This window comes from Micropterus dolomieu, linkage group LG04 (genome assembly GCF_021292245.1).
Source record: "Micropterus dolomieu isolate WLL.071019.BEF.003 ecotype Adirondacks linkage group LG04, ASM2129224v1, whole genome shotgun sequence".
NCBI classification, from domain to species: domain Eukaryota; kingdom Metazoa; phylum Chordata; class Actinopteri; order Centrarchiformes; family Centrarchidae; genus Micropterus; species Micropterus dolomieu.
This window is the reverse complement of record NC_060153.1, coordinates 2,428,212-2,455,674: the sequence shown is the minus strand read 5'-3', so window position 1 is coordinate 2,455,674 and position 27,463 is coordinate 2,428,212. Positions and strand designations below refer to the sequence as shown.

Sequence of the window (27,463 nt, the reverse complement as noted above, 5' to 3'; positions counted from 1 at the left end):
TGAACGACAGGGTCCTACATGAACGCTATTATCTTCAGCCAAAGTTAAAACAGTTGTAAAACAGATTTGTTACCGATTTCGTCATGTTTAATGGTAGGCCTATAGTTAAATAGTAAGATTTGAAACAAAGTTTTCATGGCCTTTACCCTGCAATATTAATAATGTAATAGCCTATGGGTAAAAATGAATTCTGACTTGACTTAAACTGCTTGCTTACACAACTTAAACAAGTTTCCAGAGCAGAACTGCAAGATTGGTCTAATTATTATTGTGATTTTTTTTCTTTCTTTCAACATTGATTTAATTGTAGTTTTTTGGGGGGGTTGTGATTTGTGATTTGTTGCCTGAACAAAACAAGACATTTTAAGACATCATGTTTTTATCACTTTGGCCTCAGGGACCTTCTGACGTGCATTTTGTACTTTTGGCTGACATTTTATAATAACTGGCATGGCATATCTAAATAAATGGAAACCACCTTAACTGGTAATAGCCTACAATCTGGAAATCCTTCAAAACATATTGGCCCACATCTAAAACCTTAGCGTTATTTTTTCACAGTGCGGTCCCTAAATGAGCTTGTTAAAGAGCGTGCACCCCCCATTTGGACTCTAAATACAGCTCAGTTTTACTATATTGCAATACAAACATACTTTAGACCCTTAAAACCCACATCAGAGAGGTAGTGAAATGTTGGGACTTCATCGTCTCCATCCTCTCATGTCTAAACAGCATGGTGGATTAATGATGGCGGATGCCAGACTTCCTAATCTCACTGCTGCAGCTCTGGAGGTGAACTCGCGGTAATAACAGGAAAATAATATCTGTCCAGTAGTTTGCTGCCTGGTGCCAGCCCAGCCCCTCCCTCCTGCGAGCTTCAGGCGGATGCCGGTCCTCACCGCAGTCCGCAGTAAATTCACCGGCGCCCGTCAGAGTGCAGCAGACTGCAGACTCCATCACACTCCGCGTCCCTGCTCCCCTGGCAGGTGGAAAGGACACACACACGGGACCAGAGAAATGTGAGTATCAGCTCTTACATAGGCTTTTATATTTTAAATAAATATCACACAGGTAGATTGTAAGAAATTTCTTTAGAAATGTTTGACAGCTCTGATGCCTTTTCTGCAGCGTCATGGACAGGTAAAGTTGATTTTTGCGTCATTGTTGATCGGTTGTGCGTGCATGGAAATATTTAAATTCAATATTTTAAAGGCTGCTGTAACACTTGTGCTAAAACATAAATGCAGCAGATACACATATAACTGAACTGGTGATTGTATTTTGAGGGAATCCATTCCGTCCTTAAATAACCTATTTATTTTTTCTTCTAAAACTGTTTCAAATCAGGCGTTTGTTTAAATTAAACTGTTAAAAAGGTTATGATGAAGTGGATGCAATGAGCTACTGCACGCTGTTCCTCCATGACCTCAAAACGCCTTTGATTTCGAGAAGGCAGAGCCTGATGATGCAGCAGATCTCTCCCTCTTTGCTTTGCGTTGCGTTGAGCAGAAAAACGTGTCCCATTTCATCTCTGCAGTGCAAACACCAGAATGCAGCACACTGACATGCATATACTGTCAAAGCTTTATAAAATCGATTTATATCCTTTTTTTTTGTTGCAAAATATCATCATACTGCTATATTATTGGTCCCTGAAGTATTATAAATCTACAATAAGTGCATGTTAAATATATTTTAAAGATGTATTCTGTCCTTCCCCAGGGCTTTCACCTCAGTCTTGGCAATGTTGGCCCTTGTGGTCTCTGCTGAAGGAAGTGTTGGGTAAGTTGATAGTTTCAGTTAGATTTCCTACATGGCCAGAGTATGTGGACATTTCACTCTTATGTATATTAAACTATTTCAAATGTAATTGGAAGAGTCGTAACATGTGGACAGAATGGGTTAATTTTAGATGGTGATTCAATCTATGACTCCTCCTAACACCTAAGTCACTACATTTGATTTGTCATTGTTGAATACCTCATTCCAAACAAAGGGCATTAATCTGCTGCCATAATGCCTCCACTTTTCTAGGAAGGCTTTTAACTGGCTGCACTGTTTTGTTTTTTCAACCCATTCAGCCCCAATAGCATTACTGGGGTTGGGCACTGTTACCACATGTTACATTCAACAAACAAGGCAATCCATTGTCATACCCCTCTCTAATAATTGAGTTGTTGGGCCCTCTGACCACTGGGAGGAGCAGGGACTAGCTGGCTGTTTCAAGGTCAAGGCTGAATACTAAAGGTGATCTGTTGTTGCTTCACAAGTCTGGAACAGCCTGCAGAGTCTCAGAGAAGCCAAACCACTGCTCATTCTAAAACAGCATTTAAAAAAAACATTTATTATATTTGGCTTTTGCCTTTTGTTTTAATATAGTGTCTTTTCTGACTCATCTATTTCCCTCTTTCCCACTTCTTCTTCATGTAAAGCACTTTGTAACTTCTGTTTTGAAAAAGTGCTATGTGAATAAAGTTTGCTTGCCATCTCGCTTTCCGCTGATGTTGGGAGATAAGGCCAGTTCAACCCAAAGGTTTTGGATGGGGTTGAGGTCAGGGCTCTGCCTCTCACACCAAAGTGGAAGAAACATTTCCTCAGTGACCTGGCTCTGTGCACGAGGGCATTATCATGTTTAAAGAGGGAAGGGCTTTTCCCAAACTGTTTGAATCACACTTTTGTCGAAAATATCATTGTATGCTATAGCAGCCTATCACTAACCATGAAACCGCCCAGTCCATATACATTTGGCCATATAGTGTGGATACATAAGTAAATTAATGCAATTATCACTCTGTTATAGGCCGAGTACCAACACCAGCTTTTGCACAGAGTCAAAGGAATGTCTGGAATATGAGCTGGTCTGCAAAACAGATGAATATGAGGTGGGTGGATGGCCAGTCAAACAGCACATATACTTTCCCATCAAGCTGTTTACCTCTCTGACAGTTTTGTTCACACATTTCCGTGTGTGTGTGTTTGTGTGTGTGTCTGTTCGTCTGTTCGTTCAGGTGCGACACTACAGCCCCACTCGCTGGGTGTCGACAGACGCTGAAGCCTACTTCATGGGCGTGGGTGCAGCCATGGCCTTCAGGAGACTTTTCCAGTACATCACTGGAACCAATGAAGGAGGTAAGAACAGGACAGAAGCAGAAAATCAGCCCTCAAGAGTGTGTTATTCAAATAAATTGTATTTATATAGCAGCAATTTAAAAAAACAGGAGCAGATCTAGACCGTACTACTTGTAATATTATTTACAGACACCCAACAGTTCCCGCCATGAGCAAGCAGTTGGCGACAGTGGCAAGGACAAACTCCCTTTAAACATTCAGAAACCTCGAGCAAAACCTAGACTCGGGTTGGGCGGCCATTTGCCTCCACTGGTTGGCTCGAGTGACTATGGGTGTATGTGTTTGTGTGTCGTGGACAGGCATCCAGATGGAGATGACCGCCCCTGTCCTGGTCAAGATCCCAGAGGAGACCAAGATGTGGGAGCCGGCTGTCTACACCCTCAACTTCCCGCTGCCGGCAGCCTATCAGGAGAAGCCGCCTGCACCCACCAATGACAAGGTGAGATGACAGGTGATGAGGGATGTGGGTGAAAGAGCCTTTAGGTGCAGGGTGAAGCACTTTTTCCTGAGCTTTCCATCGCCAGTCATGAGGTCAAATGCATTTATCCTCCCGGGGTCTATATGTAATGTGATCGTTTATTTTTCCTCTAAGATCAATAGAGAGCGTTGATGGATGTGCAGCTTTCACTCACTCAGCAGAATAGAAATAGATGGTGCTGCCTCATGATGATGTCAGTGCTGTGGTTCTGTATCTGTTTTATGATTTCATGAGTCTGCAAGTGTACATTCTTAATCTGTTTGGTTCATCTTAAATGGGCTGTAGACATCCACAAATTAAATAACCTAAATATACTCAGTCGTGTTAGGAGTAGATCTACTGGAATTTTATGTTTTAATGATTTCTACCTATTTATTACACATTTAAAGTCTCCCACATCCACCAAAGTAGGCACTCTGTAACTTATATTTTTATTTACATCAATTAATTTTTACTTACTGTTTAGTCATGTTTCTGTTCTGTTTCTCCATTACTGGCTGTGGGCAGCTAACACTTATATAACAGACTACAACCACTGGCTTGATTTGCTATAACTATAGACTATAGCTAATAATTAAGCTAGTAGTTCGTAACATGTTATATGTTCATGTTTCAGCTCAATGATTGACATTAATTTAATGTATTTTTTTAAGTGATATATACTTATACTTCATGCACTTACACTACAATGTAAAAAAAACATAAACTTAATTATTTTCTATAACATCTATAAATGTTTAATACATTCATTTCACATTAGTTTTTCTTTACACTGAGCTCGGGATTTATGTTTCCATAAAACTCATCACAAAGGCTTTTATCCCTTTTTCTCTAATGTTGCGTCCGTGTCTTCTGCACAGCTGTATTTTACTGAGATGCCAGAGACGGACGTCTATGTGAGGAGTTACGGAGGCTGGATGCTGTCAGTCACTTCCAGGCTTCATGCTCACCTGCTGACTAAAGAACTGGGGAGAGTCCGGGCTTCCTACAACCACAGCTACCACTATGGAGTCGGCTATGACAGGTATTACACACGTCCACAAATACTCTCTTTTTCTGAGTTTCTACTTTTTTCTCGGGAATAACTTATGACTATTTCACGTTTTAGTTCTTTAACATTGTCCTCCAAATTTTGCATATATATTGAAATTTGATAATTTTTGATATTCTTTGTCATTTTCCTGTAATTGGCTGCCAAATTCTTTTGTGTTGCCTAATTGACATTAACAGCCATAACTCTTAAACTCTACCGAGTTGCAACCACATTTAGATGACAGTGGCATAAACCTACTCCGAGTTTCTTTGCAGTTTAACATCATTTCACTTTTAGATGGCGCAACACACCATGATAAACAAAAAGATAGTCACAACTCATCATGATCCTGACTTGTAATTTTGCACAATGCCAAAAGAAAAACAGTTGCCATCAGCCAATCAGCATGAGTAGTACTATGTTTAAAGTGATAAACACATTAGATGCATATTACAATTTTCTTTAATTAAAGTAACCTATTAAAAATACAATACAATTAACATTTGTGTGGCCTGAGAAAATCATTCTTGACGGATTACATACACACCAACACACACATCGCTCACTTCTTACTGTTGTGTTCGTCTCTCTTGCTCTTTTCGTGTGTGTGTGTGTGTGTGTGTGTGTGTGTGTGTGTAGTCCCTTGAAGTTGTTGAACAGGCACAATGAGGTGTGGTATGTGGCCGACGGGGAGGTAGTTTGCACAGATCCACAGGAACCGACCCCTGCACACACACCAAGGCCGACTCTGACCAACTCACCCACAGACTCTTCGTCTGACCCTTTCCCACACACACTCTCTGATTCGCCTTCACTCACTCCCTCCAACCTGTCTTTAAATACAACATCCAACTCCTCTTTACAAACACCCTCTGACACACCCGCTCTCCCCACATCTAATGCTCCCCTTAGTCCTTCATCCAACCTACCCGCTGATGCTGCATTCAGCCACACACCTACCTCCTCCCAGATCCTGCTGGACCCAGCAACCAACTCTTCCGACCCCGTCTCTGTGAGCCCGTCCCTGGAGCCCCAGTCTGACGCTGCCCTGTGGAACAGCACAGCCCACAGCTCTCTGGACAAACAAGCTGACAGTAGTCCTGCGGTTGAGCCAAATGATGCTCATTAGCAAAAGTCAAAATTGATTAAAGCAGCTGTTCCAGGTATATAAACATGGAATCTAAACAGAAAAGTGGAGCAGTGGAGGTGAAAAATGATTGCGTGATAGATGGACAAGCTGTTCTCTTCTTCCTACGTATTACACCAACTCCTCATTATGGCACTTAGTGTTTAACTATATGTTCTGTCACAGCTTTGCACCTGCAGCTTCCTGTATCAGCAAACACATGCTTGTGCACTTTGTCGTTCTGAGGTTATCATACAGCTGCATTATAGGATGAACTAAGATGTATGTATTAGTTAGAATTCAAGGTTTTGTGTTGAATCATAAAACTGAAGGCAGGGGTGGATGCTGTTTAACATTAGTTTAACCCTAAAACTAACTTAGCAGCTAATGGGACTTCAATGGAAATCTGTGTAAGTGCTGGAACTAACCACAGTAGGCCAATAAATCAGAGGAAGCTTACCAGTAATAATGTGTTCTTTCCACTCTTGTAAATTAAGTTTTTACGCTGTGATTAGTGATTCTTCTGCGTTGCTATCAATGGTTTCCAGCCATAACATCCTACAAGCTTCTACTCTCTGTTTAGCTTCGTGTCAGTTAATTTTATGCTATATGTGGTGAATAATTGTAAATTCAGTGTGCACATTTCTTGGGATGTTTGATGCAGCCTTAAACATAATAACTAAAACTGTGTGGCTCTATATAGTCGTTTATGAAATTTTACAAATATTTTACATCTTTGAATCACAGAAAGTCTAATTCACACACGTAAATTCCAAATATAAGTGTAAAACCTAAATCTTTACAAAGATTGATTTTCCTTCCACTAACTTACAGCAAAATGTTTCAGGAATTAATAAGCACATCTTTGATCCCCTTAAGTACAGTGATTCGTTTTCTTTCTTTCTTCACTCTTGGTGTGTTCTACCAGCACCAGAACATTTAACCTAGTTTTTTGCTCTAGAAAGTAAAGCCCTAACTCAGTTCTGCCCAAATGTTAAATCCTGAACGTACTTCTCGGTGTATCTGTACCAAGAAAATCAGTCAACAACAACAATCCCATGTCTTACTTCTTAGTCTTTGGCAAACTGTTTGGTAAGCGTTTGTGTGAAAGCTACCCAAAGCCTTAACTAAAAGTGTTAGGACTGCCCCAAAGATCCCAAAGAATCACGACTGACCAGCCAATGCAATACAAGTAAATAAATTACATTCTCTATCTATGTGCATCTGAGCTACATATTGTATGTTCTGAGGAAGGTGCAATAAAAAAGCAAACTCTTGTTGGACTCATTGTATATTTGGACTTGATTAACCCAGAGAATAATTTACTTATTCTGATTGTCTAATAAGGTCCTTAAATTCCTTAGTTTGTCACCATTTGGTGGTAGTATCTGGAATAACACTGCGGTGCACACTTACCTTCACCTGCTCATTGGGTACATCTTTGCACTAAACTTTGTCCAGTCTTGTGAAAGTACCGTGTTGTTGGTGATTCTTCTCTGTGTCATGGTTGGTTACTCCAGGACCTGCAACTGTTCCAGGTATGCTTTGTGTTAAGTTTATAAAGTAATATGTCAATGTTGTAGGCTATATTTGGCTTGTTGCGGTGGGCAAAAAGTTATTAATGCAGATTTAATTGTTTTCCACAATGCAAAGAGATGCATCACTGCCAACTGTGCTCAAACCTCTGCAGCTGGCCCCTTAGTAGACCTAGTAGCACGGCTCCCAAAACGTAAAAAGAAGTTGGCTGAGAACTTCTGTTTACAGGCCAAACTCATACATTTCATGAATGTCCGACTGCAGTTGTTAACCAATGTCACATCTTATCAAGACACACATTCAAGACTGGTTACACTGACTGCTGTCAACAAGATTTGCATTTTTCAGTGTGAGAGAAACAACAGGCCATGTGGGGGGAGCAGGAAACCAGGAAGAAAGAACGAAAGAGAGAAACGGCTTGATCAGTGGAGTTTAATCCAGTCTGTTATTTCATATACGAATGCTTGTCTGAAACACAATTTAATTGTATGCACTCTACCAAAGGTAGTGATGGGGTTCAATAGCATTTTATCAAATCTGAATCACTGGGGGGCTGCAGAAGCTGTAGAAGCTGAAATAAAAACAACACGGTGGAAATAATATTAATTCTACTTTATAATTCAGTAAATATCACCTAAACCACAAATTTCTCTGCATGTATTATGCACTTAACGTTATCTGATGGCAAATTCATTGTTGCTCTGCTACTGGTTACAGATTACAGTGTAACACCGGCAGTCCTTCTCAAGTTAGCAAAAATGCCACAAGTTCATATTTTAACATGACGGACAGTAACATTGACAAGACTTGTTTCGTTGATTTCGAAACGTTTAAGTTAAGGCGGTCCACCATGTTCAGTCAGTCAGTCTTTCTAATAACCGTGTCGATGACTAAGTGCATGTTTTTGCAGATGCATGTAGTGTCAGAAATAGGTACAAGAGGCTATCTGAGAGACATTGTGAATAAAAGATTCGAAAAGTGATTCCCTGGTCACGGATCCAGCTATTGGAACCCATCCCTGAGTGAGAGCGCAACAATCCGGGTATTTCTAAATGTAAGCTTGGCATGATACGTCAACCTCAATATGCTATTTGTTTTGGTGTTATTTAATTGGCATCTGGTGCTCATACATATCAACATAGTTTCCTCAAACCAGAAGTTTTCACTGTGATATTATTTTGAAATAAGCTTATACCACATACAGTAAATAACCATTCATGCTGCGGTAATCATCTCTGAAAACCACTCACACATTTACAGATCTTTGACATTCACTTCTGCTCTCTGCATCACATGGTTATGGCTATCTTTCATTTTTCAAAACAAATTTTTACTTTGATCCACCTACTGACATTTGTTGGTAGAATTGAACATGAAAGTTGTAGAAGATAGTCCTGCCAGTCACTCTGTGACGAGAAGAAATTTTCTCTGTTGTTTGGCTTAATGTATAAAACTGGTGTTCTATTTGAAGACTTGAGTCCACGGAACCAGAGAGGGAACAGATGGCAATCGTGCGGCTTATTAAAGTCAGTGTTTTTCAATAAACAACTTAACAAAGTTTCTGTTTCCTTTCAAGGAAAAAAGTAATTTTTGAGTTTGTACTTCAAACAACGAAAGTATAAGTAATGAGACTTTTTAAAAGTAACTCTTCCTTGTGCAATTAACCTAACATTTTACAAAACCTTCCTCTGTACACTGGATAGGAGTGTGCCACTGGATAGGAGTGTGCCTCTGTTTAGCAAAAGAAATTGTGCTGTTAACATTGTCATGCACGTTAAGGGGATACGTTAAGAAGTACAAATAATTTTTTTATATTTTGTATTTGTAGTAAAATCCAGGGGCAAGAGAGGTAAGGTGTATGTATGCACACATGGGTAAAGGCCCTTCTGTGTGCATATTACTGTTTTTTGTATTTGACTACAGTTCGCTATAATTCTTGTGTTTTCTGTAATGATCTGTCACTATCAAGTGTTATAATCCTCACTTGGAAATGATAATGACGGCCTTCTTAGTAATGCTTGCTCTCCTGCTCCTACTGTTCTCCATATGACAGTTTTCACTATAATTACAGTGTTCTCTTTAATGATCTGTCACTGTGATGTGTTATAATCCTCACTTGGAAATGACTGCCTTCTTAGTAACGCTTGATCTCCTGCTTCCTCCTCCTCCTGCTCCTCCTTGCCAAAGATGGCTGGAGATGGTGAAGGCGTCCACACTCATGCCCATTGTTTTAGAGGGGATGGCACTAAACTGCTTCCTATCAGAACTGTACTTGTAGATGGACTCCACCTGGGTGGAGCCAATTGTCCGCGGGCCTACGCCAGCCACTCGAACGAGCTCCTGGGAGTCGGGGTTCATGGTGTAAACGCCCCTGAACTGGCAGTTGGAATCACGGAAGAGGATGAGGAAGTGGTTGGCAGGACTCTTCTCCATCTCCTGGGGTTCGAAAAAGGTGGAAGTAAGAGAAATCATATGTGTTTTAGCCTTCATCTGCTTGTATGATCTTCAAACATGCAAATAACCTAGTTTGGTGCCTAAAAATGCATTAGTAACAGAATTCACAAGATTTAAATGATTGTTATGAATAGTAAAGTAAAATGAATCCTCTACCTCAACTATCTTGTTTTTTTGTGTCTCGTTGACCTTTCCAGCGAGGCAGCAGCGAGAGAGAGCATTGTGAATGATGAATTTGTTGGACTTGAAGCTTGGTTCTTTGAAAAGCTTTGGACCTACAAATACAAACACAGGCACACTTGTTTATGCTAACCCATGTGTACAATTGTAAGCATTTGGTAATGTGTGTACTCAAGAATTGAGAGATACTGCACTGGGTAGCACTGTACTACCTGTGTATTCTGTGGCAGGCGAGGTTCCATTGGAACCATTCTCCCCGTCTTTATCCTTGTTATGATTTGCCAGTCTACTTGGTGTCACACATCCTGCAGGCGAATTAGGACGGCTGGTGGAGAAAGTTCAAACAATGAACCAATAATCACCTCATATCTGTATTATACTGGAGAATACCACTCTCAAAGTCTGATAAAAAGGGATTCAACATGCTGACACAACTCCAGTTCTTTGGCTGTAATTCACTTCTATTTGAGTAAGCCAATGAACAGTATTTACACATGACTGGAACAGTGTTGTGACACAAAAGCTGCTTTGGAGGAACTCACTGCGTTTCCACCAAAAGGACCAGGGTCTAAATTTAGTTCTGGGTTCTCTATTTTACCCCCCAAAAAGTCCCTGCTTGGGGGGTATACCTTTATTTACCTCAAAGTCACCTCAACATGGTAACATGCTTATGCTTAGCATTGTTAAATAATAATAATAATAAATTTTATTTATAATGCACTTTACATTTCAGGGAAATCTCAAAGTGCTAAAAAAAAATCTATACTAACCATCATTTAGGATATTATTATTGTATGATTACATTTAGCATGTGATCATTCATTTTAGAGGTCGCTTGCCATGAAATTTCTACTCCTCAGCTGCATAAGTGAAAATTTTGACAAGACAAAACATTTGGGGACCATTCTAGTCATCTGGATGCATCCTTCAGGGACCATGGCAATCTATCCAATAGTTGGCGAGGTATTTCACTCTGGATGAAACGGTTGGACTAAAAAGACCAACCGAATCTGACCACCGAGCGCTGCCATCTCTCCACTGTGACTAAAAACGATATTATGATTGACAAGAGCCATATAAATGACCTATGCTGTAGTGTACCTCTGGGGTTTCTTAATGGGGTCAGCACATTTGTTTCCTGACTCATCCGTGGCTGCCAGGTTGAGGGAGGAGTGAGAGTAGACTTTGGTCAACTTAGAGCCTGGAGAAACATAAATATTAAGACATTAACACAGCTTAGTCATTGAAATCATCTAACACACTTCATTTGTTAATAACCTTTTTTTCACTTTTGACTTTACCAGTTGTTCCCTTGGCTGGGCTCAGAGACAGCCGTGTTTCCTCCCTGGTCATGCTGCGAGGCCGAGAACGTGTTTTCTTAGCGGAAGATCCTCCTTGACTGGTTGATTTCTGCCGAAGCACTTTGTCCAAGTCATCCATTATCCTGAGTTGTTGCCGCCGTGCGTACTCACCTCGTGTGAAATCTCCCCGGCGGACCGGGGTGGCAGGAGGTGTGGGGGAAGGTGAGGTTGTGTCTGTTGGGGGTGTTCTGGAGGGAGATGTCACTCTTATGTCTGACAATGCTGGTCTGAAACCAAGAGGAATAAGGTTACTTTTACATGGGTGCATCTCAATTTTGGGCTTATTAGTTAAAAAAATGTATGCAAAGAACTCTGTGAGCATCCAAGCCTTGTGCAGGTGTATTCATGAAAGTGTTTTTCTGTGTTACCTGTTTTCTTCTTGCTCATGCCACTGTCTCCTCTTCTTCAGCTCCTCAGTTCTCTTCTGCTGTTTTTCGAACAGGAGAGCTCTGCGCTGGGCCATCTCCCCCGCACTATGTACCTCCCCCTACAACAACACAAGCACAAGATCATATACCCAACTGTCATGACAGAATTAAAGTGCATGCAAAACAAACTCTTCTAGTCCTTCCATTCTGTTTTGCAAGCACTCACCTGAAAGAATAACTGAATTCCTCCTCTTGTCCCCAACTCATTCTGTTCCCCACTTGGTTCCAAATCTTCGGTCTGTCTTTTCTGTTCTCCTTTGGATTCACTTTGTTGTTCTGGCATCATGCCAGCTCCTGTGGCCAGCTCCAGCTGCTCTATGGGGTCTAGGGGTTCTGTAGCCTCTAATCCTCTAGCAAGTTCCACAGCAGGTTCTGTGTGGTCGCTCATGGAATCAGAAGAAAACTCCTGACCTTCATCAGTTGGTTCATCACTGCCTCCCTCTGGCCCTCCAAGAGATGACAGTGACACCTCAATCAGGCTGCGGCGCTTCCCTGCACCTCCGTCTCCTGCACCTCCATCTCCTGCACTGTACGCAGCAGAAATGGAGAAAGTCTCGCTCTCAAATGAGCACTCAGAAGGAGCGCCAGAGCTGCTTCCACCAGCAGCCTTTGAACGATCTTGTCTGGGCTGTGCCAAGACCGGTAGCCTCCCTAGAGCCTCCACCTCCTCCTGCTCCAGCTCCAGGCTGAACTGAGTTGGTGTCTCGATAGAGCCTGTGTCTGAGGTGCTCTCGTCAGGCTGTGGCTGCTGGGTAGGCTGAGGAGACTCTTGAGGAGTCTGAGGCCCACCGATACGGAAGGAGGAGGAGGTCTGAACCTGACACTTACTGGGGGACACACGCCTCAGGTGGGGGAGGGTGTCCACATTCTGGGTTGGTGTCAAGACGCGGTTGAGTGGGGGGAACTTGAGTTCAGAAGGCCGTGGGTGAGGCTGATGTTGGGGACGTGGGTGGTGCTTGGGACTGCGGGGAGTGGAGGAGGAGTGGATCTTGGTGCGAGGAGCTGGACAAGAGGAAGAGATGATAGTTTTTGGGGAGGTAAGAACGTGAGAACGCCGTGACGGGGAGGAAGCAGAGGGAAGAATGGGACCCGCAGGAATTACCCAGGCTTTACTAGTACTCCTTGTAGAAGTCTTTGTCGGGGTTCTTGGTGGAGTCTTTGTTGGGGTGTGAGGAGGAGTTTGGGGTTGTGTTTTGGTGTTACTTCTGGGTGTTGATTTTGGAGTGATTTTGGGCGTATTTCTGGGTCTTTGGTTGCTCATTAGCTGCTGTTGCTGTTCTGTAAGTTTCTGCATGTCCTTCTGTAGTGACTGCAGAGCTTCACTCAGTTTCTGCACCACTTCATTGCACTCCACTAAGACAGCTTCACCTCCTTTCTGTTTCTCTGTCCCTTTTTCTTTCTCTGCCCCTTTCTTACTTTCAATAGAGAATGTGACCTGCTTCTCTAACCGAGGAGGATCAGAAACAGATGGCTTCTCTTTCTCCTTCTCTCCATCTTTTTCTTTCTCCTTCTTTTCCTTTTCTTCCTTCTCCTCTTCCTGCTTCAGCTGCTCCTCCATGTGAGTGAGCCGCTCCTCCAGTGTGAGATTATCCTCCTCTGCTCCCTCCCCTCCTCCTTCTCCTTGCTCTCGCTTCAACTGAAGGAAAGCAGTTTTTCCTAGCCTCTGTCTGTGCTTGGCAAAGATGGCTTCAATACGTCTTTTTTGGGCTTCGATGCTTTTGCGTTTTTCCTCCAGACGAGCCCCCAACTCCCAGGCCTCAGTGCCTGGTTCAGGGCCTCCGGGACATGGGCTGTCCTGGCAGCCAGGTGCCCCTGCTGGGGTGGAGGGTGTATGTGGAGTGCCTGGGGTTGTTGGGGTCGGAGCAGAGGCTGACTCCTCCCCGGGAGTAGCAGGATGTCTTCGTCTGCTGTCTCGTCGCTCAGCAAAGCTTGTCATGCGTGGACTGTTGTTGCTGTTGCTGTGATTTTCCTGGCAACCCTTACTGGGTCGAATATTACCAGGGGCATTTCTAGGGGTATCATCCGATGCTTCAGAGGAGTCAACGCTGCCATCTCGTAGAACAGAGTCGTCATCACGTGACATATCAGAGGTGCGCCCTGTTCTCTCCCTTCTCTCTTCCCTTCCTGGCCTTTTATTATCACCCACTTCTCCTCCAACAGGCCGGTAGAGGACTCCAGAGCGACTGGGAGCAGAGCTACTGAGCTGGGGATTATCTTCCTTAGGGGAGTGTAGGAAGAAACCAGCAGGGGCTCCTTCGGGACGTAACCTGGGTTCTGGCCTTCCTCCCAACACTCCTTTTCCACCTTTATCTGCTGTCCTTCCTTTCCTCCGATCTTTGCTGCTAGGAGTATGAACCACCTGTAGCGCCTCCTCGATGGTCGGCAGCTCTCCCAGTGGCGTTGTATGTGCGTAAGGACCCCAGGACGAGCGTTGTGATGGTGCAGAAGCGCTGACCATGTGGTTGAACTCCTCTGGAGTGCTGTACGGGACATGAGTCATTCCTGCTGATGGTGAAGTCATTGCAGGGATGGCGGTGGTGAGACTGTCAGTGCTGACAGAGCGAAAGACAGAATCTATTGGGTTTCCCATGACAATGTCAACATCACTGTCCAGCCCAAATGGGATGCTGAAAGTCACTGCTGACAGAGGACGACTGCAGAGAGGTGGATGGCAATGGACGAAGGGTGGACAAATGGATGGAAAAATGGATGGGTTGTACCAGACAAGAATGGAAAAGCAGAGACCACAGAAGCCAAAGTAAGAAGATTTGAAGAAATTAAGGTAAAATATGGATGCAACACAACATTTACTATAGAAATCACATCAAGCTTTTAAGTATCACTACCTGATTTGTTTTTTGGTCCAACTTTTGTTTTCTGGAAAGACAGATAAAAAGAAGTCTATACAAGTATATTTTGGTTAAATCCATTCAAATAAAAACATTCTGCGTATTGCTCTCAATTTATTACCTGGTGACACTGGGGAGGAGATGGGCACAAAGGGTTGTTTGAAGATGAAGGAAGGAGAACCGCTGAGATAGAAAAAACAGTAAAATGTTGTTGTTCACAACTCTTTTGCAAATGTAAAATGTGACATTTCACAATAGTGAGTGTGTGCGTAAGCCTGGGCCATTTGGCTGGGATCTACTTCGAAATGTTCTCTAAAATGTCTCCTTGGCTCAACCAGGTCCTATTTCACTTCATTTGTCAGGTTTATTAAATTTTTTATCAGGTTTCGGCTCAATAAATGTTTGTAGTAGGTTAGGTTTTTTGATTGGTTTAGGACATATCCCACACCAGACTGAGAAGGATCATTCCTCATTTTTCTACCATGACCATTTTCATGTGGGTGCTACTAGTGGGATGCTGGTACCTGTTGCTGTTCCCGCTGACAGGACTTGTACAGTCTAGTAACCCCGAGACATCTAAAAGAGAAAGAGAGAAAAACTGAAATTTCAGAGGTTGATCATAAGTCTGATATTTATTCATCAAACAGCCACCAGCCAATATAACAATATTACAGAAATGTTCTAAGTAACGTGCTGGAAGTCACAAACCTGTGAGGTTGATGGGTTGTATGGGCTGGACAAAATCAGGCTTCTTAACCTCAAACCACTCCAGCAGCTCCGCTATGAAGCTCATGATGTTTAGCTGAAGAAAAGAGCATATTAGGTTACCATGGAGGTGACTCACATGTGGAAAGATTATAATGGTCAGAAGAAGCAAAAGGTCTGGGTGACTTTAGTTTCACAGAGAGAGCAACTACTCACAGAGTTTTAGTAAAGATAAAAAAGAGCAAAGGGATGCCGCATGGAAAGTGGACTGTCAACATCATAAAGAGTAACTACACCCAGGGTGAAATCTAGTGGTTGCTGCATATTCTGTCCACCACCGTTACACCCAGTAAACTTCAAGTCAGTGCAGCAGTACCTTTCTTCCACATTTAATTTAGTGTGGAGTTGGCTTGCCTTTTTCTACAATCCATATACCTATCTTGCTAATAAGTTATTAATAAGGATTAATGTTAATGGTCAAAATGCTTACATGCAGAACCGGTGGCGCGTAGAGCAGGTCCTCCACAGCAAGGGGGCAGCAACTCTGTAAACTGCTCTCACAAAACTCTTTGATCAGCTGCAGGTTGTAGAGACTGTCAGCCACTGACATTGTGTCCTTCAGACACACATCTGGTAGAGGCAGATAAATAATAATAACTAAACACATTAATATGTAGTGTATAATGTATGTGTCGGTTGGAGGTAGCTGTCCAATACTTTTTGATTCACTGTAGGTTAATAACAACAAATGCTATTGAAATATTTGAATGCTTTCACAAATAAAGGTTACTGCACTTCAGCATCAAAATATAAATATGAAACAGGAAATGTATATTCCAAAATATCATGTAAAATACCATGTATCACTACTATTAAGAGTCAAAATGATTGTACAGATGTAGTAATATATTCTCTCCCAGCGAACATAACATCTATTGAAGATACCAGATTTAATGAAAAGCGTTTTTGGTATTATGATGATGGACAAGTAGTCTGGAGCCAAATCTAAATATTTAATCATCAAATGTGTACTTGTATGCATGTGTGTTTACATCTGAGTATATGTGTCTACCCTCTAGAGGCAGCAAGCTGGGGCAGTAGTAGTGCAACACAGCAGCTATAGCACAGCCATTAGACAGATCTTTGACCGCAGAAACCAGAGGGAAAGTAGGAGTCAGCTTAGACTGCACTTTGTCCTTCCTATAACGAATCTAGAGAAGAAAAGAGAGGGAGGGATGATAAGGGAGAAGAGGGTAACAAGTTGTGCAAAGACAAGTAGGAAATAGGAACAGCAAATGGGCAAGTGAGGGGAAGAGAGGAGGGATCATAAGGCAGATGCAGAGAAAGTTACAGACATGAAAATTTGATCAAGGTTTATGTTGTGTTTAAAAGAGTTAAAACAGGGTGTAAAGAAATAGAAAAGCAGACAGGATTGTCCTTCTTTCAGATAATAAATAAAACCATCGATTCAAACTATGAAGCCAGCAAAAGTCCAGAGAAGAAAACCCACAGAAACAAAGCGCAAGACCAGTGATGTTTCAGTTAAGAAACTTTTGCACACACACACACACACACACACACACACACACACCAACCAACCAGAAGGTGCAGTGCAAAGGTTAAAAAATACAAGAAAAAATATACAATGAAAGTAAAACTATGGGTAGAAAAAGTGATTATAAGTGAAAATGAGGACGTCTGTCCTCTGGTGTCCATGCAGCAGAAACAGGCACTAACGACACTGTGAACCTTCAATTCTGATCAGGTACATAATACATAATCAGATAAGAAAAGGTGAATTTGATCAAAATTAAAAGCACTGTATCACTCTTTTAATGTGCACAAGAGATATAATACACCCAAAAGAATCCAAAACAAAGGCTGCATGTGCATCAACTGTAACTTGTGCTGAATGATGTTAGGCAGCAGTGTTGGAGGAGGACAAAGATGAAAAGATCAACATCAAAGAGTAACATACAGTGTTATTATGCCTCCTATAACATGGATTTGGAACACACAATTTAAAGAAAAGCAGTAAAAACATAAATAAATATGGATAAATACTGTTAAATGCTAATGAATTTTAAATGATCCATCCAACCTCGGGGTTGGAATAGTGATTAGTTTGCAGTCTGTCAGTCAGTCAGTCAGTCATTGGTCGGGAGAGGTGTGGCGATTGGTCAGTCTGTCAGTCAGTCGAGTGCGTTGCTACGGGAGACGTGGAGGATGAGGGTGAGAAAAGAGCGAGGTGTTATACGTTACCACTGGTGGCTTATTCCCCGACTCCTTCAAACAAAAAGCGATAGCATGCTGGATGGGGGGATGGCAGAGAGAGGGAAACAAGCATAAATGACAAGGGGGCCGGTCATCATGGGAACCGCCACACCACTAAGTCACATGGCACTACTCAGAGAGAGGAGGGCGACAGGGGGAGAAGGAGAAGGGGACAAACAAAGGGGGGAGGGGTTTATTAATCAGCAGGAAAGTCATTTCACCTCCCTCCCCTCAGCTCTGATAATCTGGGCAGTTTGAGATGAAACTGATGACTGAATGTAACAAAGTCATACACGCCCCAGTGTCCACAACATCATCAGATAATAATAATAATAATAATAATAATAAGCATTTACATGACATTTTCAGTGGCATCTTATTGGTCAGTTGACAAAAAATGACATAATCTTCATACACAAAGGCACTTTTCAAAACAGGACCGATAAGAGTTATGTGTGGCACAATAATGCCAGCCATAGCAGATGGACAGACTCAGAGAGAAAGATAGACATGAGAAGAGTACACTTACGGGGACTAGTTTCCAGTACCAACGGGTGGATTGACACTGCCAGAGAGGCAAGGCATGACAAGGACAAACCAGGGGGAGAAAACAGAGAAGCAGAGCAATGTCGGTGTTAGAAGCTTCAGCAACAAAGCTACAGTGTGAGAGACAGCAGCTTAATAGCAAAACATCATGCGTGTGTTTATGTAGGTGTGTAGGGGTGGGGGGGGTATTACCGCGTCCTGAGCAGTTTGCAGGTCAGTACATGTTTGCGACTTGGGGAGCTCTTCTTCTTCTGTGCTTTCTCTTAACTTCTGGTTCAGCTACAAGAAGTTAAAAGGATGAGTTCACTGTTTTTTAACCCAAACCTTTTTAAAATGTCCACAAGAGATGGAACGAAGACCCCCAGTATTTAAGGCACTCTGCTTTGTTGAAACTGAGTCAAATAATGATACACAGCCCAGTGAATCTATCAATAATCAAAAACATAAGAACTTATATTCCTCCAGTCATGTTGCACCTGAAGCAGCTAAATAAATGAACCAAAGATAAAACTGATGAGGATACACAGTATATAAATATAAATTAAAACAATCTGAAGCAATATGAAAAGTGAAGAGACAAAATGTACAATTGATAACTAGTCTTTAATTACTTCCAGGTCCCAGTAGTGTTTACCCCGTTGTTTTTTCTTGATAAAACATTGTTTTACATCATAAAGAATCATGCATATAACCAATATTTTTAGTGGAACTCACTATATGTCTGCAGTTCTTCATTAGGCATTTTAAAAAATTCAATGGGGTCTTTCAAAAAAACAATTAGCGACACCTGTACTGTCTGTATGGTCTAATGATAAAAAGTTCAGTTTCCTATCAGCTTTTAGGGACTATTTCTTTTGGCTACATCCACACCAGAAACAGAACACTTTGCATAATAAAGACTTTGAATACATCTCTGGGTCTATTGAGACCTTCTGCTTTCCTTAAATAAATTTCATGCTGTTTTTTTGAAGGTCCAAACAATCTAAGTGAGAAGCTACAACAGAGCTGTGAGCTTCTCAAGGCTTCAGCTGCCAGTGATGTTGTGTTTTGCATGAGTATAAATGACGGAAAACCACATTTAAATTAGGTCTTGAGTGAAAAACAGTGATCGACGGTGGTGTTGGTTGAAAGTCACATCAGCACTGTTGCCGTGGTATTGTAGGTCTTACCCTGTTGACCCAGAAGAGCAAAGCGTTCTCCCAGGGAGCCCCGACACCCATCTGCTCCGCCTCAGGCGCCATCTTCACCCTGCCCACCGCCTCTTTAGCAGCCAGTGTCATCAGAGAGTCAATCAGGGCTAGGTGGGCTTTCTGCACCAATCACAAGAGGGACTATTTAACCATGTGATCTGACTGTCTCTAAACACACAATGACAGATTTAAGTATAAAATCAGCAGGTGGTGGGAATTTAATTTACAACAGTACTTTTTAGGTACCAGGTGCGTATGCATGCTATTTTTTGAAGACTTTCTACTATTATTCCGCATAAATAATCTACAAATAATTTCAGTCACACTATATTTTTTTAAACTGGTATTTTGTACTGCTAAATATCTTGTACTTTATTTCCTTGCGTCTTTCCTTGTCTCGCCATCTTTGCTACTTTCCCACTACTTTTTGTCCTTCTTTTCCTCCTTCTGTCCTTTCTTCTTCATTTGTTCCCTTCCTTCTCTTCTTCCTTCTTTCCATTTGTTCTTCCTGTCCTTACTACTACTCCTTACTCCTTACTAGTACTGCTACTTTTCCTTTACTTGAACTGAGAGAAAAGCATGAAGAGACAAAATATTTTCACTTGACAAACTTATCTTCACATTGATAATTCTTGTTCAGTTACTCACTAATACTTTGTAATGTGACATTTTCTTACTTAAATGCCTAAATAAAAAGGTATCATAGCCATTGTAAATCAAAGAGGGCAAAATAAGCAAAACAGAAAAAATTAAAACCAATGGCCACACACTCATAAACACCTAAATACAAATACATTATGCCACCACACACACCGTCTTGATGGGGAGCTGGCTGAGGTCCTCCTCGGTGACGTCTACATCCTGGATCTTTGGAGCAAAACCTTTTTTAATGAGAAACTGCAGCAGGGCGGAGTTGTCGGCCGGGGATCCCTGCGACGCTGGCAGAGAGACCCCGTGTGCCTGGGCCAGCAGGGCCTGAGCTCGGCAGTAGATCTCCGGGGAGAGAAGCAGCTTGGAGACGGATGGTTTGAGGTGCTCTTGTTCATACTGGTCCTTGTAAAGTGGCTCCCGCAACTCCACAGGAACATTTTCTGAAACAGGAAAAGAGGACAGACTTGTTGAGCTTTTTAGCCCGCCTTTGGTGAGTGGCTCTAAGGATGGTAATGTCGGTCGGTCCACCAATTTGGTACAGACTGAAATATCTAAACAACTATTAGTTGGACCGCCGTGAAAACGGAACAGACTTTCATGGTCTTGAGAGGGTGAATCCTGCTGAGTTTGGTGATCTCTTGATTTTTCCTCTAGCATCATAGCGGAATTTTAGTGAAACCTTGACAACTTGTGGGTAAATTGCCTTGAAATATAATACAAGTGCCAAGAGGATGAATCTAAATAACTTTTATGATCGACTGACTATTCCTCTAGCACCTTCTGCAGGGCAAAGTTTTCCCTTATGAAAACTGAAATATCTCACCATCATCTTGATGGATTTGCACATCATTTTGTGCAGACTTTCATGGTTCCCAGAGGACGAATCCTGATGACTTTGTCCAACACTTTAGTTTAAATATCTGCGAAACTAATAACATTCCCATCAACCTCTGCTGTACTTTGTGTTTAGTGCTAATTAGCAAATGGTAAGATGCAGAACTAAGATGGTGAACATGGTAAACATTATAAATGGTTATCATCAGCATGGATTAAGATGCAAGTTAGCATTTTGGTCAAAGCACTGCGGTGTGGCCTCACAGAGCTTCTAGCATGGCTGCAGACCCTTAGTCTTGGTAACGTATAGACAGAAAGAAACAATCTTGCATATGAACTCAGAACAGCTGAGAATTAATATTTCAGTGGATGACGTAAGTTGAAAGAGTCCTTTTTCTGCAAGCAGAGATAATTACTAAGTGGTGGTACTCGTTTATCTATTACAGGACATTCTCTGAGGTGCATGTGAGGAGAAACAGGACCATGATGTTTATTGTGCAGATATAAAATATTTCTTGCCTTTCTGCAGATATAGGATATGGTGAAAATGAGTCAGCTTCCCTGCATTGTTCTCTGAGTAAGAGAGGGACGCCTACTGTAACTAATGCAGGGAATTGCTTTGTCAACGTCCCACGAGGAAAACGTTACTAAAGTCGCACAGGCTGCTGCCAAGCGAATACAGCTCGACTATATTATCTGTTCTGGAAGAGAAAACTAAATAACTACTGAATAAAATTGAAGGACTTTTCCCACTATAGAAATTAGGTGACAGTAAGTGACAATGTCTGACTGTAGAGAGCCTGCAGGAGAAGATAATATTATCATCTGCATGAACAGCTCAGCTAGGTTGTGTGTATGTGCATGTCAAGAAATCTATGATGTGCAAGGAGCTCAGACCACTACGAGTGGGTCATTTCATGGACACATACACAATGTGGACACAAAAACACACACTTTCCTGACTGACCCATATTCCAACTCTGCAGCCTCTGGAAGGCTGTACAAGGAGTCGGGATAATCCTGAAGATTTGAGTGGACTTCTTAAAAGGAATATCAGAGTCCACATCTCTTCCATTTACAACTACAGTCAATCCTCATTCCCTCTAAGCCTTTGCCAAATCTTCTCTACTCCTTCATCTGTCCTTACACATCAAACTATGACTCGTAATGAGGGCTACGGCCCCCCCTTTTCTTTTCTTTCTCTCCGTAACCTACTGTTGTTTATGAGACTCTTTCTCATCCTCTCCTCCCTTTCTCTGTAATGCTCAGATGAAAGAGAAGAAGAGAAATCATTGCATAACCACAATGCATTTGAATATAAAATCTACCTGTGTCACTACATAAACAATAATTTAAGCACACACTCCACTGCAGTGTGAAACACACTATTTGGGGTTAAACCCTCGCCTTTCACACTCTGCAGCACTGGGAGGGAATAGGACTGCCGTCGCCATGGGAATGGTGGAAATGGAAAGCGGCCATTATGTCCTGATCACAGCAGAGGCGATGAGACTGGACTGCAGAATAGGACGCAGCTAACCCATTTAACATAATACTAATTCAATCAGAAAAAAACAGAAACAGGCCTCTGCAGCTAAAATAGCACAACAGTGTTACATCCTATGGATTTTAGATGATCAGGTGCTTAAAATCACAAATAATATACATGCAGGTAACAAGATAATATGGCTCATTCAAATCTTCCTTCCAAAGTGTCCTCACACACAAACACGTTTGGGGCTGTAACTAACAACTTTTAAGTTTTTCTGCCTTCGCCCCAACACAACAGAGGTGAACTAATTTTCACGTGTGCTCACAGTACTGAACATTTATAGTCAACAGGATTCAACAGTAACTCGTCTTTCCAGAAACAGCGTCCCAATGATCCCAATGAAGTGTCACTGGAATTACTTTCTACCACAGAAATAGACATTATGAAAACTCATCAACAACAACAATGAAAAATATGTTTTTTGTAATTTTAAAGAGCCAAAAAAAAACAAAGTATATCTGGTGAGTTTTTGGGGTGCAATATTATATTGTATGTTTTTAGGATTTATAGTTTACATATTTATTTTTACTAAGTTTCAGTTTTTCTTGTTATATTTACTACTGTTATTTTGTCAGTCATACATTATCCTTCTGATCATCTCTGTTGTGTGATCCTTGATTATATATAGATTTATTTCAATTAATTAGAAGTCTTTCTTATATGTTGTATCATATAACTATGCTTCTACAGTATCATGACCAGGACACTTGTTGAGATACTGTAGATTAAGATTTTTAATCTCATTTCCTGGTTAAATAAAGGTAAATAGCTATGGCAGGCCATGGAGTTGTATACTTCTATACAGGCTCCATTCATTCACTGTGTGTTTAGAAGTGACATGGACAAACTGAACACGTTCTCAAAAATAACTGCACGACACAAGGAAGAAATGTCCCAGACAAAGCAATGTTTTCGTTTTTAGAGAAGTCATCCTCTGCTCATGTCTGGTACAATAAATCTCAGCTGAATCAGGAGTGTGTGTTGATGTGTGGCTTTATTGGTGCGATTTTCTTCTGGGCTTCCATTAAAATTCAATGAGGCACCCGGTGGGCATTTTCCAGTTGACAGACGACAATGAAGCTTCCCTGCTGAGAGGTTTTCAGCTCATCTCTCCTCCTGTCACATGGACTGCTAGACCGGATACACTTGTAACATGAAATTCTGTCTAAAGCTATTACTACAGAAAAAACATGTATTATTGCATCAAGAGTAACTGTGGAACTTTGCTATTGCAGTATTAGTCTACAGTGTGACATCACTGTGTTAGTCAGCAGAGCCTGAACCCACAGACAGGGCTGATCTGTGACTGGACCATGTCATTTGTACCCAAAAGGTTGTGAAATAACAGAAACAGCGCTGAAACATTTAGGTGACTGACAGACAATGTATCACTTTTGATAATTAACTCTTTGTTTTTATTATTATTATTCTATAACTTGTAGATTTTATATGATTATGTCTATTGTTACACATGTCTATTGTTTAATTATATATTTTTTAAAGGTGTTATAGATGCACAAATAATCATGATAACTAGTGAAAATATAGTTACACCTCTAAAAGGAGGACCCTAAAGTATGATGTCATCCAATACAGCACCACCACATCTCTGAGACAGTGTCAACTAAACTTAAACATTACAAGCCTTATAAAGGGTGTTATTTATAGCAATTACACTTAATTATAAAAAATAATGTGCAGGTGTTTTCTGGTCTTGTGTCATTCCATACATTAATGCACTTGCTATAATATGGTCACTCAAAATATGGTTACAACACTGACAGGTATGCTTTCACATTTAAAGCATATTTCTGAAAAAATATTTAAATGAGTGGATACAGTTGCAGCAGCTGTTCCCAAAAGCACTCTATTGTCTTAGAAGAGCTGTATGTCACCTTCACTATAGCTACTGCCACGCGTTATAGCACAGCGTGGTGCGTAACACTGACACAAATATTAGGCAGTCCTGACCCATTTACAACCGGCCCACACATGTATACGTATATTTACAGTCGTTTCATGAAATTACAGGCTTTAAAGCCGTTTTTCTCTCTATGAGATATTACTGCTGATTACACAGGCCTGATACTCGGCTCCGACAAAAGGCTTTGTTGCACTGCAGAGATGACAGCCTCCAGTTCCTTCATGCATCACGCACCACTGAGGAGATTCCTTCTGACAGACCTCATATTCATGTCAATAATTGGCCTTCTCTTCACTGGTATGGTAACATGCGATGTAAAGCTGCACAGCCTCTGATGCACGAGCAGGTTAACTATAAGCATCAGTGCAGCTGCAGAGAAGGAAGGATGCCGAATGCAGAAGGAAGCTGGAGGTTCCCTTGAACGCGAAATAAAACGTCTAAGTCAGAGCTCCATTTAGGATATAGCGGGATTAATTATTAAGCGCCCCACCCAAGCAGCGCCTCAGGGATGTGTACAGCAAGACTGGACTGGACTTTACCTGCAGAGCCGTACGATTTCGACAGCAGCCACCGGACGCTGGCGCAGGTCTTGGCCCGGTTGAAGTCGTACTGGTCCAGCGGTTTGATCTCCGGCACCGAGAAGGTCTTCTTCATGGGAGAGTCCACCATGGCCGCGCTGCGCCGCACGGAGGACACGGAGGCAGCAGCACCGCACCGGGAAAATGTGAGGAGGAGGGATGGAGGAGGAAGAGGGCAGACAGAGGAGGAGGAGAGAGGGAGGAGGACCATGTGATGCAGAATGAAACATAAGAATTATAACAAGACGATGAGAAGTTAAACAGAAAAGCTTATAACAGAAATAGTCGGTTATGTGGCATAATGTCAGCCTGTAGTTGAATCAATGTGGAGAATAAAATACCCCACGGCACAACAGATGTCACAGAAAAACGACTGTTTTAATCTTTCAGATTTTTGCCACACGTAAAAACAGACCTGACAAATGTTCTGGAAAAACAGCAGCCTCGCCGTTTCTGCCAGCCAGTGAGAGCCGATTTGTTTCCTTAGTGATCTGTGAGCATGAATGTCAGTAGCAGTGTCCCCTGCTTCCACATGGTGGTGCCCTTGAGCAAGGCACCGACTTCTCCCCGACTTCAACAATGGAGGGCTGTGGTGGTCCTGGGAAGTGTAAAGGTAAAAAGCCTGTCTGCAGGTGTTTCTGGCTCTGTGGCTGTGAGTCACCTGCTGCCCTCGTGTTCCTGCACAACATTCGCTGCTACAAATATTACTAGCCATTAATATCACTATAATTATCAATACCATTATTCATCTTCTGTAGGACTAGGGGAGACCGGGTATGGTTGTAACACTTTTTGCTTCAGTCACTATAACTCACCGATTTTTTTAGCTAGAGTTCTCAAATTTGTATACAACATACCCACATTTGTTCACTACAAATGGCACCAATTCAATCCTCTACAAGAATATCACAGACCATTGATGTCAAATGCAATGTGTTGCCTTAACAATCACAGGAAAGAATCAAAAATAGATGCCACACTACATGATATGCTTCCAAAACAGGTAGTTAAATAAAAGAACATTGTTTCTCTCTTGCTGTAACAGCCTGATGACTCACACATGTACAGTATGTGTATGTAAATTTATCTACACAATAAACTTACTAAAAAGTATACTTAATAAATACTACTAAAATGTAATTAATTAAAGAACATCTCTGTACATCTTTAGGTCTAACTAAAAAGAGTTGTGTATGTGTGTGTGTGTGTCAATGTGTGTATATTCTTATTCAGAGTCACAGTCAGTGCTTGAAGTGGGCTGGTATTCACCGGTACGTATACCAGCACTTCTTTATTTTACTCTTTGGCGTACCGGGACTTTTTCTTGCACACAGGCGCTTCTCACAAGCTGCCCACACACTTTTCTACCCTCTCCACCAGTTGAGACCAAGTATGGAAAAGGTTGAGTGATGATACACACGCCAACATGTGTACAACATTTGAATGGGGACGACTGGTCACAGTGCTGACATATTAATACTGGTAACCCTGGAGTGCGGGTTTGGTGGGCCCAGACTGCAAAAGGCAATCTGGAAAATATTAAAATCAAGAAAGTCCCTAGTTTAACGTATCGTGGATGGTTGTAACACTTTTATAAGAAGTGTTACAACCCACCCCACCCCTGTCAGCCAATGTTTAGCTAGCTGTATTATCATAGTGGGTTTGAAATTAGAAAGGAAAAAATGCATCACGCATCATGTTGCCTAAGAAACTATATTTCAATCTAATATAAATCAAACAATTCTATCTGCAATTGTATAGATATTAAACAAAAATAGTGTTAATTTACTTTCTTTGTGATAAAATTGTGACATTAAACCAAAGCTTCCACACATCAAAGTGCAGCAGGGAAACTCTAATCGGTCTTTTTAATTTAATTTATTGCCTAAATGCAAAACACATTAACTCAGAAAGAATTCTAACCTCCTCCTCCTTTTTTGAAAGAGTTTTTTGCAACCCTAATGAAGGAACATACAAATTGTTGACCTAAAACAGACACATCATGGTTACTTCCCTTCCCAATCAGAAGATGTCCAGCAGTGCCATCAGTTCAGAACTGTCAGAAAACAGTGGGACCCTGGTACACCTATCCAAATCCTTCATGGAAGGCTTGCAGCCAAAAAACCATACTTCTGACATGGAAACAAGACCATGCAACTCAATTATGCATAGAAACAGTGGAACTGGGGTGCAGAAAAATGGCAGCTTGTGTTCTGGACTGATGAGTCAAAAAAAAAATTTGTAACAGAATGCAGTTTGTTTGCTGAAGGGCTGGAGAGTGGTGCAAGAATGAGTGTCTGCAGGCAACAGTGAAGACACAATATTAGAATCATGGTGGAGGGTTCCTTGCAAATTTGGAGCTACATTTCTGCAAACGGATTTGGGGATTTGATCAGAATTAATGGTCTCCTCAATGCTGAGTTCAGGCAGATACTTGCAGTAACATCAGGGAGGCATCTGATTGGCTCCAAATATTTTCTGCAGCATGACAACGGCCCCCAACACACAGTGAAAATCATTAAGAACTATCTTCACCATAAAGAAGAACAAGGAGTCCTGGAAGTGATGGTATGGCCCCCACAGAGTACTGATCGTAACATCATAAAGTCTGTCTGGGATTACATGAAGAGAGAGA

At 41.6% G+C, this 27,463-nt stretch overlaps 2 protein-coding genes across 8 annotated transcripts; one reads left to right on the top strand and one right to left on the bottom strand.

Annotated features, from left to right (window-relative positions):
* Positions 1-13: 13 nt before the first annotated feature.
* Positions 14-25,272, bottom strand: LOC123969557 (calmodulin-regulated spectrin-associated protein 3-like). 6 transcript variants are annotated; one of them, XM_046047067.1, is made up of 24 exons: positions 25,244-25,272; positions 24,790-24,926; positions 20,103-20,380; positions 19,269-19,409; positions 18,292-18,378; positions 18,083-18,118; positions 17,542-17,589; positions 16,352-16,490; positions 15,770-15,909; positions 15,283-15,376; positions 15,099-15,150; positions 14,696-14,757; positions 14,572-14,602; positions 11,892-14,379; positions 11,666-11,784; positions 11,238-11,524; positions 11,038-11,137; positions 10,149-10,261; positions 9,913-10,031; positions 9,419-9,738; positions 7,183-7,295; positions 5,601-5,740; positions 2,936-3,111; positions 14-979 (listed from the first exon to the last, which is right to left on the bottom strand). In XM_046047067.1, the coding sequence occupies exons 2-21, from the start codon at positions 24,917-24,919 to the stop codon at positions 7,268-7,270; spliced, it is 4,812 nt and encodes a 1,603-aa protein (XP_045903023.1). In that variant the 5' UTR covers positions 24,920-24,926; positions 25,244-25,272; the 3' UTR covers positions 14-979; positions 2,936-3,111; positions 5,601-5,740; positions 7,183-7,267. The 6 variants fall into 6 exon arrangements, with proteins under 6 accessions (XP_045903023.1, XP_045903024.1, XP_045903026.1 ...); XM_046047068.1 differs by lacking the exon at positions 25,244-25,272 and having other exon boundaries at positions 3,060-3,111; positions 24,790-24,965; XM_046047070.1 differs by lacking the exons at positions 17,542-17,589; positions 25,244-25,272 and having other exon boundaries at positions 24,790-24,965.
* Positions 781-7,043, top strand: soul5l (heme-binding protein soul5, like). Of its 2 annotated transcripts, none has more exons than XM_046047075.1 (7): positions 781-1,019; positions 1,723-1,782; positions 2,801-2,882; positions 3,009-3,129; positions 3,429-3,568; positions 4,468-4,631; positions 5,553-7,043. In XM_046047075.1, the coding sequence occupies exons 1-7, from the start codon at positions 886-888 to the stop codon at positions 5,767-5,769; spliced, it is 918 nt and encodes a 305-aa protein (XP_045903031.1). In that variant the 5' UTR covers positions 781-885; the 3' UTR covers positions 5,770-7,043. The 2 variants fall into 2 exon arrangements, with proteins under 2 accessions (XP_045903031.1, XP_045903030.1); XM_046047074.1 differs by having other exon boundaries at positions 5,280-7,043.
* Positions 25,273-27,463: the final 2,191 nt, after the last annotated feature.

Coding starts and splice junctions, on each gene's coding strand:
- soul5l (XM_046047074.1), top strand. CDS start 886: ATGCCGGTCCTCACCGCAGTCCGCAGTAAATTCACCGGCGCCCGTCAG. Junction 1,783..2,800: donor TCTGCTGAAGGAAGTGTTGG/GTAAGTTGATAG, acceptor ACTCTGTTATAG/GCCGAGTACCAACACCAGCT. Junction 2,883..3,008: donor GCAAAACAGATGAATATGAG/GTGGGTGGATGG, acceptor CTGTTCGTTCAG/GTGCGACACTACAGCCCCAC.
- LOC123969557 (XM_046047067.1), bottom strand. CDS start 24,919: ATGGTGGACTCTCCCATGAAGAAGACCTTCTCGGTGCCGGAGATCAAA. Junction 18,379..19,268: donor TGCTCTTCTGGGTCAACAGG/GTAAGACCTACA, acceptor AACTTCTTGTAG/CTGAACCAGAAGTTAAGAGA. Junction 15,377..15,769: donor ACGCGCCACCGGTTCTGCAT/GTAAGCATTTTG, acceptor TCTTTTCTTCAG/CTAAACATCATGAGCTTCAT.